At 43.0% G+C, this 16,460-nt stretch overlaps 1 protein-coding gene across 1 annotated transcript in view; it reads left to right on the plus strand.

The window, feature by feature from the left end:
- Positions 1-16,205, plus strand: part of LOC139418736 (ADAM metallopeptidase with thrombospondin type 1 motif, 8a) — a 31,275-nt gene extending 15,070 nt beyond the window's left edge. Inside the window, exons 2-9 of the mRNA XM_071168402.1 lie at positions 2,459-2,698; positions 3,653-3,785; positions 4,116-4,283; positions 6,254-6,570; positions 9,226-9,412; positions 9,904-10,076; positions 10,264-10,439; positions 10,659-16,205. Of these exons, the coding sequence (XP_071024503.1) occupies positions 2,459-2,698; positions 3,653-3,785; positions 4,116-4,283; positions 6,254-6,570; positions 9,226-9,412; positions 9,904-10,076; positions 10,264-10,439; positions 10,659-11,391 (2,127 nt within the window). The 3' untranslated portion in view covers positions 11,392-16,205. The remainder of the gene's footprint in view (positions 1-2,458; positions 2,699-3,652; positions 3,786-4,115; positions 4,284-6,253; positions 6,571-9,225; positions 9,413-9,903; positions 10,077-10,263; positions 10,440-10,658) is intronic.
- Positions 16,206-16,460: the final 255 nt, after the last annotated feature.

A 16,460-nucleotide genomic window follows, 5' to 3' on the forward strand; every position in this document is an offset into this window, starting at 1 on the left:
AGCTTTTCATTTTCAATTAATTTGTAAAAATGTAAAATGAGTAAAAAAACATCTCATTTTGACATTACAAGATATTGTGTGCAGGCCAGTGACAAAAAAAATCTCAATTTAATCCATTTTAAATTCAGGCTGTGACACCACAACATTTTGAAAAAGTCAAGGGGTGTGAATAATAAGACTTTCAACACGTGATGTAGAAAGAAAATCATGAAATACAGTGTTACAAGAACACAGCATATGAAGAGGATGGGTATATTTTTATGTGTTCTGTGTCCTGATTGACCATATTTGGCTGAACAAAGCCACAAGGTTATCCCCCAGTGGCTCAGATGGTTAATTATCTGGTTGGAAAACCCAAACATTGAAAGTTCAAACCCCACATGCAGTTTGTCAGCATATGAAGGGTAATACAGATAGCTGTGTTGTGTTTGTATGATTAAATACTGTTCAAATATCCTGTGAATTCAATTAAAATGTCATGTGTCTCTATACCATCAAATTTGATTGGTCACATACACATGGTTAGCAGATGTTAATGTGAGTGTAATGTGCTTGTGCTTCTAGTTCTGACCGTGCAGTAATATCTAACAAGTAATCTAACAATTTCACAACAACTACCTTGATACACACAAGTGTAAAGGAGTGAATAAGAATATGTACATACAAATATATGGATGAGCGATGGCCGTGCGCCATCAATGTTAGTGATGGCTATTTAACAGTCTGATGGCCTTGAGATAGAAGCTGTTTTTCAGTCTCTCGGTCCCAGCATTGATGCACCTATACTGATCTCGCCTTCTGGATGACAGCGGGGTGAACAGGCAGTGGCTCGGGTGGTTGTTGTCCTTGATGATCTTTTTGGCCTTCCTGTGACATCAGGTGGTGTAGGTGTCCAGGAGGGCAGGTAGTTTGCCCCCAGGAGTGATGCGTTGTGCAGACCTCACTACCCTCTGGAGAGCATTACGGTTGTGGGTGAAGCAGTTGCCGTACCAGGCGGTGATACAGCCCGACAGGATGCTCTTGATTGTGCATCTGTAAAAGTTTGTGAGTGTTTTCGGGGACAAGTCTAATTTCTTCAGCCTCCTGAGGTTGAAGAGACGCTGTTGCGCCTTCTTCACCACGCTGTCTGTGTGGGTGGATCATTTCAGTTTGTCCGTGATGTGTAAGCAGAGGTACATAAAACTTTCCACCATCTCCACTACTGTCCCGTCAATGTGGATAGGGGGTGCTCCCTCTGCTGTTTCCTGAAGTCCACGATCATCTCCTTTGTTTTGTTGACGTTGAGTGAGAGGTTATTTTCCTGACACCACACTCTGAGGGCCCTCACCTCCTCCCTGTAGACCGTCTCGTCGTTGTTGGTAATCAAGCCTACCACTGTAGTGTCGTCTGCAAATTTGATGATTGAGTTGGAGGAGTGCATGGCCACGCAGTCATGGGTGAACAGGGAGTACAGGAGAGGGCTGAGAACGCATCCTTGTGGGGCCCCACAAATTGGAGTGGGTCTAGGGTGTCAGGTAGGATGGAGTTGATATGATCCTTGACTAGTCTCTCAAACCACTTCATGATGACGGAAGTGAGTGCTACGGGGAAATAATAGTTTATCTCAGTTACCTTAGCTTTCTTGGGAACAGGAACAATGGTGGCCCTATTGAAGCATGTGGGAACAGCAGACTGGGATAGGGATTGATTGAACACACCAGCCAGCTGGTCTGCGCCTGCTCTGAGGACGCAGCTAGGGATGCCGTCTGGGCTGGCAGCTTTGCGAGGGTTAACACGTTTAAATGTTTACTCACGTTGACTGCGGTGAAGGAGAGCCCGCAGGTTTTAGTAGCGGGACGTGTCAGTGGCACTGTATTGTCCTCAAAGCGAGCAAAGAGGTTTTTTAGTTTATCTGGGAGAAAGACTTCGGTGTCCGTGACAGGGATGGTTTTCTTTTTGTAATCCGTGATTGACTGTAGACCCTGCCACATACGTCTCGTCTCTGAGCCGTTGAATTGCAACTCTACTTTGTCTCTACTGACGCTTAGCTTGTTTGATTGCCTTGCGGATGGAATAGCTACACTGTTTGTATTAAATCATGTTTCCGGTCACCTTGCCATGATTAAAAGCAGTGCTTCGCGCTTTCAGTTATAAAAAATTATATTTAAAAATTTGGCAAATCGGCGCCCAAAAATATCAATTTCCGATTGTTATGAAAACTTGAAATCGGCCCTAATTAATCGGCCATTCCGATTAATCGGTCGACCTCTAGTTGAGTGTTACAGATCATTGGTCAGGTCATTGTTTCCCATGCTTCCACATGTGCTTCCAGTTGCTCATTTGGTTAAAACATGGTGCTGGCAACACCAGGGTTCGATTCCCGCATGAGCCACATTTCCGTAATATATGTGTCACTGTCAATGCTGACAGTTCTACTAAATTATATATTACAAGGCATATCTCTCTCTTCCCTCTAAAGCACTACCTACTGACTCTGATGGCAGTGGCGGCGCAGGTCTACCGCCACCCCAGTCTGAAGAACTCAGTGAGCCTGGTGGTTGTGAAGATGCTGGTGGTGGAGGACGAAGATGTAGGGCCCCAGGTGTCCAACAACGGAGGAATGGCCCTCAGGAACTTCTGTAACTGGCAGCAGCTCTTCAACCCCTCCAGCCAGAGGCACCTGGAACACTACGATACAGCCATCTTATTCACCAGACAGGTGAGAACTTAGAACATTAGCCATTCCATCTCAATCACCCAGCAAGCTAGGACACAACTATCCAATTCACCAGGCAGGTGAGATGAACCCTATTACCCTTTTACTCTCTTGTGCTGACCAAACAGTACTAGCTCAAATATTTTATTTTAACATTGTCCTTTTCAGTATGGTTCCAGCAACTATGGTGGATGCAAAACCAGGCCATGCTCGGTACAGCTTGGTTTGGCTCTGTTTAGTGTGAAAAGCAGGCACGTGCACAGATAGGGTGGCACGTGCACAGATAGGGCTCCACCTGTGCAGCGCAGGAGGCTGCTGAGGGGAGAACGGCTCATAAAAATGGCAGGAACGGCGCAAATGGAATGGAAACCATATGTTTGATGTATTTGATACCATTCCACCCATTCCGCTCCAGCCATTACCACCAGCCTATTCTCCCATCAACCTCTGTGTTGTGCAGAGCACATGCCCCTTTGCCCTTCCAGTCTCTCTTCTAGTCTCCAAAGTACCCTTTTTTGGGGATGCCTGTCTGTAAGTGTAACTGAAACTAGAGCTTCAATGGCCTTGTTTTACCACACAGTTACATTTTCTTTCTCCCCAAATCTACTGGCTGCCATGTATTTGCTTCATTTTACGATGGAAACACTGACAAATATGTTTTGCTGGCAAGAGCTTCACTTTTAGGGGGAAAACCCCCTCTGTCTGGAACAAACGCAGCAATGTCTGGATATCAGTGTCTGAAATGTGTCCCTCCTCTTCCTACTCTCTAATCCCCTAGCCCTTTTCCTCTCCTCTCCTCTCCTCTCCTCTCCTCTCCTCTCCCTCTACCCCATGTAGGATATCTATGGGCAGATGAGTTGTGAGATCCCTACTCCTCTCGCCCTTTTTCTCTCATCTTGTCCTCTTTCCCATTGTGATAAAGTCCTCATGCCCTCTCTCCCTGTACCCCCTATGCAGGACATCTGTGGTCAGAGGAGCTGTGACACCCTGGGGGTGGCTGACGTGGGCACCATGTGTGACCCCAAGAGAAGCTGCTCTGTAATAGAGGATAACGGTCTGCAGGCCGCCTACACTGTGACACACGAGCTAGGTATGTTAATGCGCTATAGAAATATGGGCTTGGTATGTTACAGTAACACACTATGGAACAAATTGCATACTTGTGTGTTTCCTATCTCACAAGGTAGGAAACTTGAGTAAAGGCCAATGTGGATGGATGTCCAGTACTTCTCCTGAGTCACCTGTCATGGCTGTCCTGCTTTGCCTCTTGTTTTCATTCAGTTAATATCATAATTAGGTTCCTTGTAAACCACGAAACCATCCAACTAGCTAGAAATAAAGTTAAGTGCAGTAATAAAGTGCATGATGTAAGCCATACATACGTCAGTTCTCAGCAGCATCTTCTTCTTTATCTCCTCAGGTCATGTACTCAGCATGCCTCATGACGACTCTAATAACTGTATCAGATGGTTCGGACACCTGGATGGGCCACACATGATGGCGTCTGTGTTCTTTAGCCTCAACAAGACTTTGCCATGGTCGCCATGTAGCGCCCGCTATGTCACAGAGTTTTTCGACAATGGATATGGTAGGATAACTTACCCTTTTAAACCTTTATCCCAGTGCTTTCTTCTCTATTATTTTATTCTATTAGATTCTCTCTAACCACTGTATCAAGTGTAGATCAAGTGTAGTGTATTGAGTCAGATGTATTGGCTGAAATCATGATTCCCCGATGCACTACTTACTACCCAAGAACATAATTGCATGTAGTTTGCAGTTTGTTCTTATTGGTTAACATGTGGTTCCCAGCTTTCATTTGGTTTTGGTCATGAGGTAGCATTCCAGACAAACTGAATCTGAGTAAAAACAGTTTGCGGTTTCATTATGTTTGAATAACAGTTTTGAGACATTTGTCCTAAAAGGCCATAGGCTGTTATTATGCAGTTAATAGACACCTGCCACAGAGAGTGTGCTATGTAATTTAGGACTCAGAGAGTGGGGAGAATTCCCTATATAATATGAACCCCTAACATTTTACAAGTTTATTTTATTTCTCTCTCTTTTTAAAAAGCCCATTCTGCCTAAACTCGCTCCATCAACCTCTATTTATGGTCTCTGAAAACCACTATTTGTAATTTTGCTGAGATTGTCCAAACTAACAGTCCTTGGAGAGTAAGCTCCTCTCTCTTTGCAGTGAGAGGCTCTTCTCTTCACTTCTGTCTGCTCATGGCAGGGCAGAGACACAGACAGCACTGTAATAATTCAGATGACACACACACAGCAGACATGCCTGAGATTGCTGGGAGAAGGCATCTCAAGATGGATGTTTTTGCTCCTAGAATGGAAGATAGCAAATCTAAGGCAAAGCAGATATTTGTGTTGCGAAATAGCATCCATTTTTCTCAGTCAATGTTTTATCTCCCATCGATATTTCAATCTCCACTTTGATTTCTCTCTCAAATTCAAATTCAAGTTGCTTTATTGGCATGAAAAAAGCATTGCGTCAATATTGCCAAAGCAACAATATATACAATATACATTGTAATAAAATAATCTCTCTGTCTCTCTCTCTCTCTCTCTGACTCATCTGCTGGTGAGTCACACATTCCAGCTTTAACAACTGTTTTCCCTCACAGAGAAGAGAAAACGAGTGTAGCCAAGCACATGTTGTCTTTACCGGCCTTGCCACAGATATATAGTGAACTGATGTTGCAGAATTCTCCTTTGTTAAAGGGGCCATACCACTAAAAATATCTAACAAAATAGGATTAAGCAACATACTGTACCAGGGCAGAGAGGCAGTAACTCTTCTGTCTGACATGCACATCAATGCCAAGAGTTAAAGTTAAAGTTCTACATAGAGTTCATGAAGAAAAGCTGCTTCAGAAGTCTGAAGTTAAATGTAATGTTTGGCAATGATCTACAACCATTTCTATCACCTGATTCAGCCACTGGATATGACGTTACCTTCTGGCAACAAAATCTTTAGAGGCAAGGAATGTATCTTCCCTTAAACACATCTCTGTGTATTTGACCATTCCATTCTGCTATGAAAATAGCCCCCACAAGCTAAAACTGTTGTACACCTGTTTTAGGTTTGCAAAAAATAAACATAACAGTCCAATTTCACATGCTTCAGGCGGACTGGCACCCAGTTGCAGTTGTCGTTTCCTGGTGATTGATAGAAGAGGAACGTGTGCTCCCAGCTTTATCAGAGCTTTAGCCCCCCCCCCCCCCCCCCCTAGGTCTTCTTAACACCTTCAGTATAATACAGTATGTACAGATCTCCCAAATGTCAGTCACTGACTAACACGTCCTCCAGATCTTATTGACATTTTGTCACCCCTGAGCTTACTGGAACTTTCATGCCTGTTGATGTGTCTGTGCCTGTTTGTTAATGTAGCTAGACCATCGTTGTATGCAATCATTTATCCTCAACTGACTAAATAAATAAAAATGTGTCTCTTTCCAGGTGACTGTCGGCTGAATTAGAAAGGGCTTTATAAATCAATTTGATTGACTGATTTGTGCCTGCTTTATGTTCCTCTCTCCCAGGTGACTGTCTGTTGGATCCTCCAGAGCAGACTCTCCCTCTCCCTGTTGATCCTCCTGGTGTCTCCTACAACCTGGACCGTCAGTGCCAGCAGGCCTTCGGGGAGGAGTTCAGCCTGTGTCCGGACACCCCAGAGGACCAGACTTGCAGCCAGCTGTGGTGCCGGGAGGAGGGCCAGCCACACTGCACCACCCGGAACGGCAGCCTGCCCTGGGCTGATGGCACGCTCTGCTGGGCTGGGGCCGGGGCTGGAGCTGGGACCAACACCACCTGTCAGGGAGGTGTCTGTGCTGCAGTGACTGATCAGCAGAAAAGAGAGGTGCTATATGTACAGTTGAAGTCGGAAGTTTACATACACTTAGGTTGGGGTCATTAAAATAATTTTTTCAATCACTCCACAAATTTCTTGTTAACAAACTATAGTTTTGGCAAGTCAGTTAGGATATCTACTTTGTGCATGACACAAGTCATTTTTCCAACAGTTTACAGACAGATTATTTCACTTAGAATTCACTGTATCACAATTCCAGTGGGTCAGAAGTTACATACACTAAGTTAACTGTGCCTTTAAACAGCTTGAAAGATTCCAGAAAATTATGTCATGGCTTTAGAAGCTTCTGATAGGCTAATTGACATCATTTGAGTCAATTGGAGGTGTACCTGTGGATGTATTTCAAGGCCTACATTCAAACTCAGTGCCTCTTTGCTTGACATCATGGGAAAATCTAAAGAAATCAGCCAAGAACACAGAAAAAAAAGTATAGACCTCCACAGGTCTGGTTCATCCTTTGGAATCAATTTCCAAACGCCCGAAGGTACCACGTTCATCTGTACAAATAATAGTACGCAAGTATAAACACCATGGCACCACGCAGCCGCCATACCACTCAGGAAGGAGACGCGTTCTGTCTCCTAGAGATTAATGTACTTTGTTGCGAAAAGTGCAAATCAATCCCAGAACAACAGCAAAGGACCTTGTTAAGATGCTGGAGGAAAAAGGGACAAAAGTATCTACATTCACAGTAAAACGAGTCCTATATTGACATAACCTGAAAGGCCGCTCAGCAAGGAAGAAGCCACTGCTTCCAAAACCGCCATAAAAAAGCCAGACTACAGTTTGCAACTGCACATGGGGACAAAGATTGTACTTTTTGGAGAAATGTTCTCTGGTTTGATGAAACAAAAATAGTTTTGCCATTAATGACCATCATTATATTTGGAGGAAAAAGCCAAAGAACACCATCCCAACCGTGAAGCATACCCCAGAGTGTTGTGGGGGTGCTTTGCTGCAGGAGACATGAGTCAGGAAGTTAAAGCTTTGTTGCAAATGGGTCTTCCAAATTTTAATTTAACTAGGCAAGTCAGTTAAGAACAAATTATTTATTTTCAATGACAGCCTAGGAACAGTGGGTTAACTGCCTGTTCAGGGGCAGAATGACAGATTTGTACCTTGTCAGCTCAGGGATTTGAACTTGCAACCTTCCGGTTACTAGTCCAACGCTCTAACCACTAGACTACCCTGCCGCCCTTGGACAATGACCCCAAGCATACTTCCAAAGTTGTGGCAAAATAGCTTAAGGACAACAAAGTCAAGGTATTGGAGTGGCCATCACATAGCCCGTACCTCAATCCTGTAGAACATTTGTGGGCAGAACTGTGTGCAAGCAAGGAGGCCTACAAACCTGACTCAGCTACAACACCAGCTCTGTTAGGATTGGGCCAAAATGGAAGACTAGCTGAAACGTTTGACCCAAGGCAATGCTACCAAATACTAATTGAGTGTATGTAAACTTCACTCTCTACTATTATTCTGACATTTCACATTAAAATAAAGTGGTTTTCCTAACTGACCTAAGACAGGGAATTTATACTAGGATTAAATGTCAAGAATTGTGAAAAACTGAGTTTAAATGTATTAGGCTTAAGGTGTATGTAAATTTCCGACTTCAACAGTATTCTGAACCATTCTGATTCTCGCTCTGTCTGTCTGAGTGACTGGCTAAAATCCTCCATCCTTCTGCATAGGGATCGGATGATTGTGTCTGAGGCACTAACTCCTCCAGTCTCTGTGTGATTTATGGACCCTCTTACCTGCCTGAAAAAACATGTTTAAATAGGCTACCTCAACGATTTACTACCTACTTCAGCTTTTTGTATGCAGTGTTTATGTCATAGCCTACAGGATTTCTCTCTTGCAGTCTTTCTCTTCTGACTTTCTCTCTCTTGCGCTCTGTTTCTCTCACTGTCTACACTTGACCATGACAGGTGTTATTTCTTTTCACTGCTTTGGTGAGAGACAGTTTCTGGCTCCCGTCTGTTTCAATACTTCATCTTCAGAAATAGAATGTAGTCTCATTTTGTCATGTGCCCCCATCCGGTCCTGGCCCTATGCCCGGCCCCAGTACCAGCCCTGTCACGTGGCAGCTGAAAATAATAAATACCTCTCTTATTCAGACCCCCAAATGTCAGTCTGAGGGCCCGGCTTAGTATATTTGGTTCAGGCCTTTAAAAAGTAAGTATATTTAAATACAGCCAAGCCTGTTCCAAGGGACTAGCTTGTGATTCCAGACACTCTGGCTGTTAGAGGAGTTGTTGCAGCCAACTCGTAAAAACCCCAGAGAAATGAAATGCTGTGTCTTAGTAGCACATGCCAGGAGCTGTGAGTACGCACAAGAGGCAGTTACACGCGTGGCAGACTGCAGGCCAGGCCACTATATGCCACAAGAGATGCCAAACTAAAAACCCTAACCAAGCAAAGAAAAACTCTTATCAAGACTGCCATATAGTAATTGTTTTCAAATGACACGGGTAGGGAATTTCATTACTGAGGGTAGAGATTCCATTTTTGTAGTGTGAATAATTTAATTTCACATGTTCACTCAAAGCCTGTAAACTTTGTGACAACAGTTGAAGGGTTCTAAGCACAATTTCATTGATTTAATTACTGATTGATCTGTCTGGTTGTATCTTGTAGGAGCCTGTGGACGGAGGTTGGGGTGTGTGGGGCCCCTGGGGGTCATGCTCCAGGTCATGTGGCGGAGGGGTGGAGTTTTCCCAGAGAGAATGCACTGATCCCAAGCCACAAAACGGAGGAGCATACTGTGCGGGACAGAGAGCCAAGTACCAGACTTGTCACATACAGGCCTGCCAAGATGAGCATGGTAAATTAACACCAACAATGAATCACTATATCCAAATCAATAACTGATCAATATATCCACACCTCAACAATTACATTGGGCGGGCAACCAAGCACAGACACACACATACACATGCGAACAAACGCTCTCTACACACACGTACACATGGATTTTGTATTGTAATAATGAGATAGTAAAGTAGTGGCCTGATGGCACACACTTAATGTGTTGTGAAAAGTGTTATGAAATGTAATGTCATGTAATATTTTTAATTGTATATAACTGCCTTAATATTGCCTTGGCAGCAGCTAATGGGGATCCTTAATAAATACAAATACATCTTCCATATGGTGCATGGCAATGATAGCATTTCAAATGTATACAGTTGGCATTATCACATACAGTATAGATACAAGGCTAGTTTAATTAGTAGTATAAGAGTTTCCTTGACATGCTTGAATGTCATCAGTAGAGATAGGATTGATAATGATATGCCATGTTCGTTCTCCCAGGTAAGAGCTTCAGAGATGAGCAGTGTGAGAAGTACAACAGCGACCGATACCTGGACATCCATGGGAACATCAAGCAGTGGATCCCCAAATACAACGGTGTCTCACCCAGGGACAGGTGCAAACTGTTCTGCAGAGCAAGAGACAGCAATGAATTCAAAGTATTCGAGGCCAAGGTAGCTATAACTCTACTCAAATTTGAAATAGTTCCCAGCTGGTTGAAATGACATTATTATAACCAGAAACCAGTTTTGCCTAGTTTTGATCACTGGGTTGATTCATTTCCAACTCATCAACACGCTTGATTTACAGTGCTCTAGGAGTTGAGGCGAATACTTTGCATGTTTTTCTATGTTGTTTCAGGTTGTTGATGGCACCACCTGTGGCCCAGACACCACCTCCATCTGTGTCCAGGGACAGTGCGTCAAAGCTGGCTGCGATCAGGTGATCGGCTCCAGTGTGAAGCTGGACAAATGTGGCATGTGTGGGGGTGATGGAACAACCTGCAGGAAGATCACTGGATCGATGAATAAAGCCATGTGAGTAAAATAAATATATTCAGGATTCAATTCCTTTGAGGGCAGAGTTGTTTCTCTGAATTCGTGAAAATGGTTGACTGATTCACGTCTTTTCAAGATGATTCTGATGTCATAGAAATAATTCAAATGCTGGTCATGGAAAGTCATTAGCATACATCCTGTAGATAAGTATAAGCTTTCAACTGAAACTTTCCTCTGTCTTAATTTAATTCAACACAGTTTCGGCTACAACGACATTGTGACCATTCCGGCCGGGGCCACCAACATCGACATCAAGCAAAAGAGCCACCGCGGGATCAGACACGACGGCAACTACCTGGCCTTGAAGACAGAGGTTTCCTACATCCTGAACGGGAATTTCTCTGTGTCCACAGCAGAGCAGGACATCCCAGTCCTGGGCGCCGTACTCCGGTACAGTGGTTCCTCCACCACCCTGGAGAGGGTCTTGAGTTACCAGAAGCTCCGACAGGCAGTCGCTGTCCAACTCCTGTCCACAGCCGGAGACGCCTCTACCCCTAGGGTCAAGTACAGCTTTTTCCTCCCCAGGGATGTCCCCTTCACCAAGCCTGGAGCTGAGGGTAGAGCTTCGCTACATGCGATTCTGCCACTAGGGGGCTCAGAGTGGGCTCTGGGGGAGTGGTCCGAGTGCTCCAAGAGCTGTGGTTCAGGTTGGTCAAGAAGGAACGTAGAGTGCCGGGACGGGTCAGGCACCCTGTCCTTCTCCTGTGATGAGGACCTGCGGCCGGCAGACATCCGGCCGTGTGGGGACCTGCCCTGCCCTGTCTGGCAGATGGGTCCCTGGTCGGCATGCTCGAGGACATGTGGTGTGGGGGTGCGCCATCGAAGCGTGCTGTGTATTGACTACACCGGTAAGATGGTGGAGCTAGGAAAATGTAACCTCGCCAAGAGGCCAGAGGTGGTTTCGTCAGAGTGTAGCTACCAGGACTGCTGAGTCTGTGCTGATAAAGCAGGAAGGGAAAGGGCAGTTGGTGGCAGTTGTGGGATCCAAGGCCGAGGGAAGTAGTGTAGGAAGCTAGTTAGTTAGTCAACTAACCAATGCACAACCCTTTCCCAACCACCACAACCCTGCTTCAGAGACAAGCAGGGAAGCTAGAATCATCAAGAGTGGTCGGTTCACTATATCAGCCAGAACTAAAACTGTGGTTTGGCTTGGTTGTAGAAATATTTCACATTTGATAGATTAACTTAATTATTTCAATGTTTATTTCCTTGATGATGTCATAGCTTCAAAACGCCTATTGACGGTTTGTTTTCCAACAGAGATCTACCTCAAAGGATGTAAAAATAATCAACTATCACTTCTTAACCTAAAGTTTCTGTTTGCGTCTAGCTTAACACATTATCAAAGGTACATCTTAACTTTCCACAAATGCTGCTGATAGTCCACTGGAGTGGTTGAATACCACTGTCATTCATTTTTGTCGGGCCACATGCCCCCCTTTTGAACACACATGCCCTCAAATCAATTCAAAGTATACTACCTAATCAAATCAAGTGACATTCAATATTTTAGGGAACAAAGAAAAACCTTTCATATGAATAGAGAGACAATACCTCAAATCAAATCAAATTTTATTTCTCACATGTGCTGAATACAACAGGTGTAGGTAGACCTTAAATGCTTACTTACAAGCCCTTAACCAACAATGCAGTTATAAGAAAATACACAAAAAAAGTGAAATAAGAATAACAAATCATTAAAGAGCAGCAGTAAATAACAATAGCAGGCCTGTATTCAATGAGTACCGGTACAGAGTCCATGTTCGGGGGCACCGGTCTCGAGGTAATTGAGGTAATATGTACATGTAGGTAGAGTTATTAAATTGACTATGCATAGATAATAACAGAGAGTAGCAGCAACATAGAAGAGGTGGAGGGGCAATGCAAATAGTCTGGAGCTGCTGTTCAGGAGTCTTATGGCTTTGGGGTAGAAGCTGTTTCGAAGCCTCTTGGGCCTAGATTTGGCGCTCCGGTACCGCTTGCCGTGCGGTAGCAGAGAGAACAGTCTATGACTAGGGTGGCTGGAGTCTTTGACAATTTTTAGGGCCTTTCTCTGACACCGCCTGGTATAGAGGTCCTGGATGGTAGCAAGCTTGGCCCCGGTGATGTACTGGGCCGTACTCACTACCCTCTGTAGTGCCATGCGGTCAGAGGCCGAGCAGTTGCCATACCAGGCAGTGATGCAACCCGTCAGGATGCTCTCGATGGTGCTACTATAAAACCTTTTGAGGATCTGAGGACCCATGACAAATCTTTTCAATCTCCCAAGGGGGAATAGGTTTTGTGTGCCCTCTTCTGCTTGGACCATGTTAGTTTGTTGGTGATGTGGATGCCAAGGAACTTGAAGCTCTCAACCTGCTCCACTACAGCCCCGTTGATGAGAATGGGGCGTGCTCGGTCCTCCTTTTCCTGTAGTCCACAATCATCTCCTTTGTCTTGATCACGTGAGGGAGAGGTTGTTGACCTTGCACCGCATGGTCAGGTCTCTGACCTCCTCTCTATAGGCTGTCTCATCGTTTTTGGTGATCAGGCAAACCACTGTTGTGTCATCAGCAAACTTAATGATGGTGTTGGAGTCATGCCTGGCCCTGCAGTCATAAGTGAACAGGGAGTACAGGAGGGGACTGAGCACGCACCCCTGAGGGGCCCCCGTGTTGAGGAGCCATATCGGAACATCTGAAACCCTGTTCCATTCTGTCTGTGTTTCTGGAACACTGGAGCATGTTTTTGATGCCAAGTCTCTGGCCACAGAGTTAAACTCACACTATCATATTTCTCACATAAAATCAGAGCTATTTAATCAAGTAGGGATGATTGAAACAAACCCACATAACCTTTTTAATTTGCTTGACTATTTATAGCTTGCTGAAATATGCATATTCATGATAGAAGTACTAGTTCTTTAGACTTAATTGTGTATCTACAGCTAGTTGGAATGGTTTTGTGGCATTCTTTTAAAACAAATGTCTGTCATGTTAATAACAAGGAGATTGTATTTATTTTCTTAACTTTGTGTTTTCGTTATTATTCTTGGCCATGGTGAATGCTGTAGATAAACATTTTATGAGTTGTTTTTTCTTCAACTAATGACAAGGAAAACAATGGAATATCTGTATCTAATGTAAAACATGTATATGATGCTTCATTTGAAATATGCTGTCCCAGAAAATATGGCATTATGAAAGGTTAGCTGAAGAATAATACTTTTGAGCTCAACTGAAACGAGCATAGCAGCTATTGAAATGGTGTAAATGTACTTTATGATGCCACAACCTAGATGTCATTCATTAATTTGTGTTAAATTGCATGTAGAATCACAGCTTCTTTTAGAAGTGAAATAAGAAATGAGAAGTTGTTTACGTAGATAGTAGATACACTCCTAATGTGGTTAAAGTCTAATCCACACACTCTTAGAAAAAAGGGTTCCAAAAGGGTTCATCAGCTGTCCCCATAGGATAACTATTTTTGGTTCCATGTAGAGGAAACCAGAACCCTTTTGGGTTCCATGTAGAGGAACCGAAAAGGGTTGTACCTGGAACCAAAAAGGGTTCTCCAAAGAGTTTTCCTATGTGGGTAGCCGAATAACCATTTTAGGTTCCAGATGGCACCTTTTTTTCTAAGACTGTACAACTCAGAGTAACAGAGAAAGAGGTAATGGTTTCCATGTCCTCTGTTAAGTAGAAATAAAATATATTGTATATTTGAGCTAAGAGTCATTTCCACTCTCTGGGTGGAATGAGAACAGAAGTTTATAAGACACAGCAACAACTGAAATTAATGGTCATTTTAGTTAATAGTTAATAGCTACAGTTGAAGTCGGAAGTTTACATACACTTGAACCAAATACATTTAAACTCAGTTTTTCACAATTCCTGACATTTAATCCTAGTAAAAAATTCCCTGTCTTAGGTCAGTTAGGATCACAACTTTATTTTAAGAATGTGAAATGTCAGAATAATAGTAGAGAGAGTTATTTATTTCAGCTTTTACTTCTTTCATCACATTCCCACTGGGTCAGAAGTTTACATACTAATTGAGTGTATTTGGCAGCATTGCCTTTAATAAGTTGGGTGAATTTTGGCCCATTCCTCCTGACAGAGCTGTTGTAACTGAGTCAGGTTTGTCGGCCTCCTTGCTCGCACGCGCTTTTTCAGTTCTGCCCACAAATTTTCCATGGGATTGAGGTCAGGGCTTTGTGATGGCCACTCCAATACCTTGACTTTGTTGTCCTTAAGCCATTTTGCCACAACTTTGGAAGTATGCTTGGGGTCATTGTCTATTTCAAGACTGATGTCTTGAGATGTTGCTTCAAAATATCCACATAATTTTACATCCTCATGATGCCATCTATTTTGTGAAGTGCACTAGTCCCTCCTGCAGCACAGCACCCCCACAACATGATGCTGCCACCCCTGTGCTTCATGGTTGGGATGGTGTTCTTTGGCTTGCAAGCTTTCCCCTTTTTACTCCAAACATAACAATGGTCATTATGGCCAAACAGTTATATTTTTGTTTCATCAGAGCAGAGGACATTTCGCCAAAAAGTACGATCTTTATCCCCATTTGCAGTTGCAAACCATAGTCTGGCTTTTTTATGGCGGTTTTTGAGCAGTGGCTTCTTCCTTGCTGAGTGGCCTTTCAGGTTATCTCGATATAGGACTCGTTTTACTGTGGATATAGATATTTTTGTACCTGTTTCCTTCAGCATCTTCACAAGGTCTTTTGCTGTTGTTCTGGGATTGATTTGCACTTTTCGCACCAAAGTATGATCATCTCTAGGAGACAGAACGCGTCTCCTTCTTGAGTGGTATGACGGCTGTGTGGTCCCATGGTGTTTATACTTGCGTTCTATTGTTTGTACAGTTGAACGTGATACCTTGTGTGATTGGAAATTGCTCCCAAGGATGAACCACTTGTGACTTGTGGAGGTCTACACATTTTTTCTGAGGTCTTGGCTCATTTTCCCATGATGTCAAGTAAAGAGGCACTGAGTTTGAAGGTGGGCCTTGAAATACATCCACAGGTACACCTCCGATGGACAAAAATGATGTCAATTAACCTATCAGAAGCTACGAAAGCTTCGACATAATTTTCTGGAATTTCCCAAGCTGTTTAAAGGCACAGTACACTTAATGTATATAAAATTCTGACCCACTGGAATTGTGTGAAATAATCTGCCTGTAAACAATTGTTGGAAAAATTACTTGTGTCATGAACAAAGTACATGTCCTAACCGACTTGCCAAAACTATAGTTTGTTAACAAGAAATTTGTGGAGTGGTTGAAAAACGAGTGTATGTAAACTTACGACTTCAACTGTATATTAAAATGATTATATTTCTGCCAGGTAAATCCCTGAGTGTTAAAACATCATTGCTTTATTTAATTGAAGATGCTGCTGGTGACAGAGTAAAAGGGGGGAGTTAGCTATTATGCCACCCCTTATGTGTCGTTAGTTGAAAACAGCTTTGTTTTCAGATTTCCTCTCACTAGGTATGTAATGATAGAGCATTCCAGAATGTATTTAAAGGAGAAAAGATGTAGAACTGATTTCAAAGCATTCTATCCCTTCAATGAAGGTCTTTATGATGCTATTGTTATAGCTTCCCTACAAAGCTATTTATTTTTTAATACTTTCAGACTAATTACTACAGTTTCATCTTTATGTTGCTGCTGTCTATCTTCCCGAATTGTAAGAAATTAGACTGATTCATAATTTAACAATAAAGATGTCTCTTGACTGAAACACTTTTGTTGGGTCTGTCTTGTTCAACCAGTTCTTCAACACAAGAGGATTCTCTTGTCTTGCAAGCCTCATTGTCCACATTTTGAGGCCTGAAAATGTTTTATTTTAAAAATAAATATAATAAATTATATATACAGTACCAGTCAAGTTTGGACACACCTACTCATTCAAGTTTCTTTTTTCTTTTTACTATGTTCTACATTGTAGAATAATAGTGAAGACTTCAAAACTATGACATAACATATATGGAATCAT

This window comes from Oncorhynchus clarkii, chromosome 10, assembly GCF_045791955.1.
Source record: "Oncorhynchus clarkii lewisi isolate Uvic-CL-2024 chromosome 10, UVic_Ocla_1.0, whole genome shotgun sequence".
NCBI classification, from domain to species: domain Eukaryota; kingdom Metazoa; phylum Chordata; class Actinopteri; order Salmoniformes; family Salmonidae; genus Oncorhynchus; species Oncorhynchus clarkii.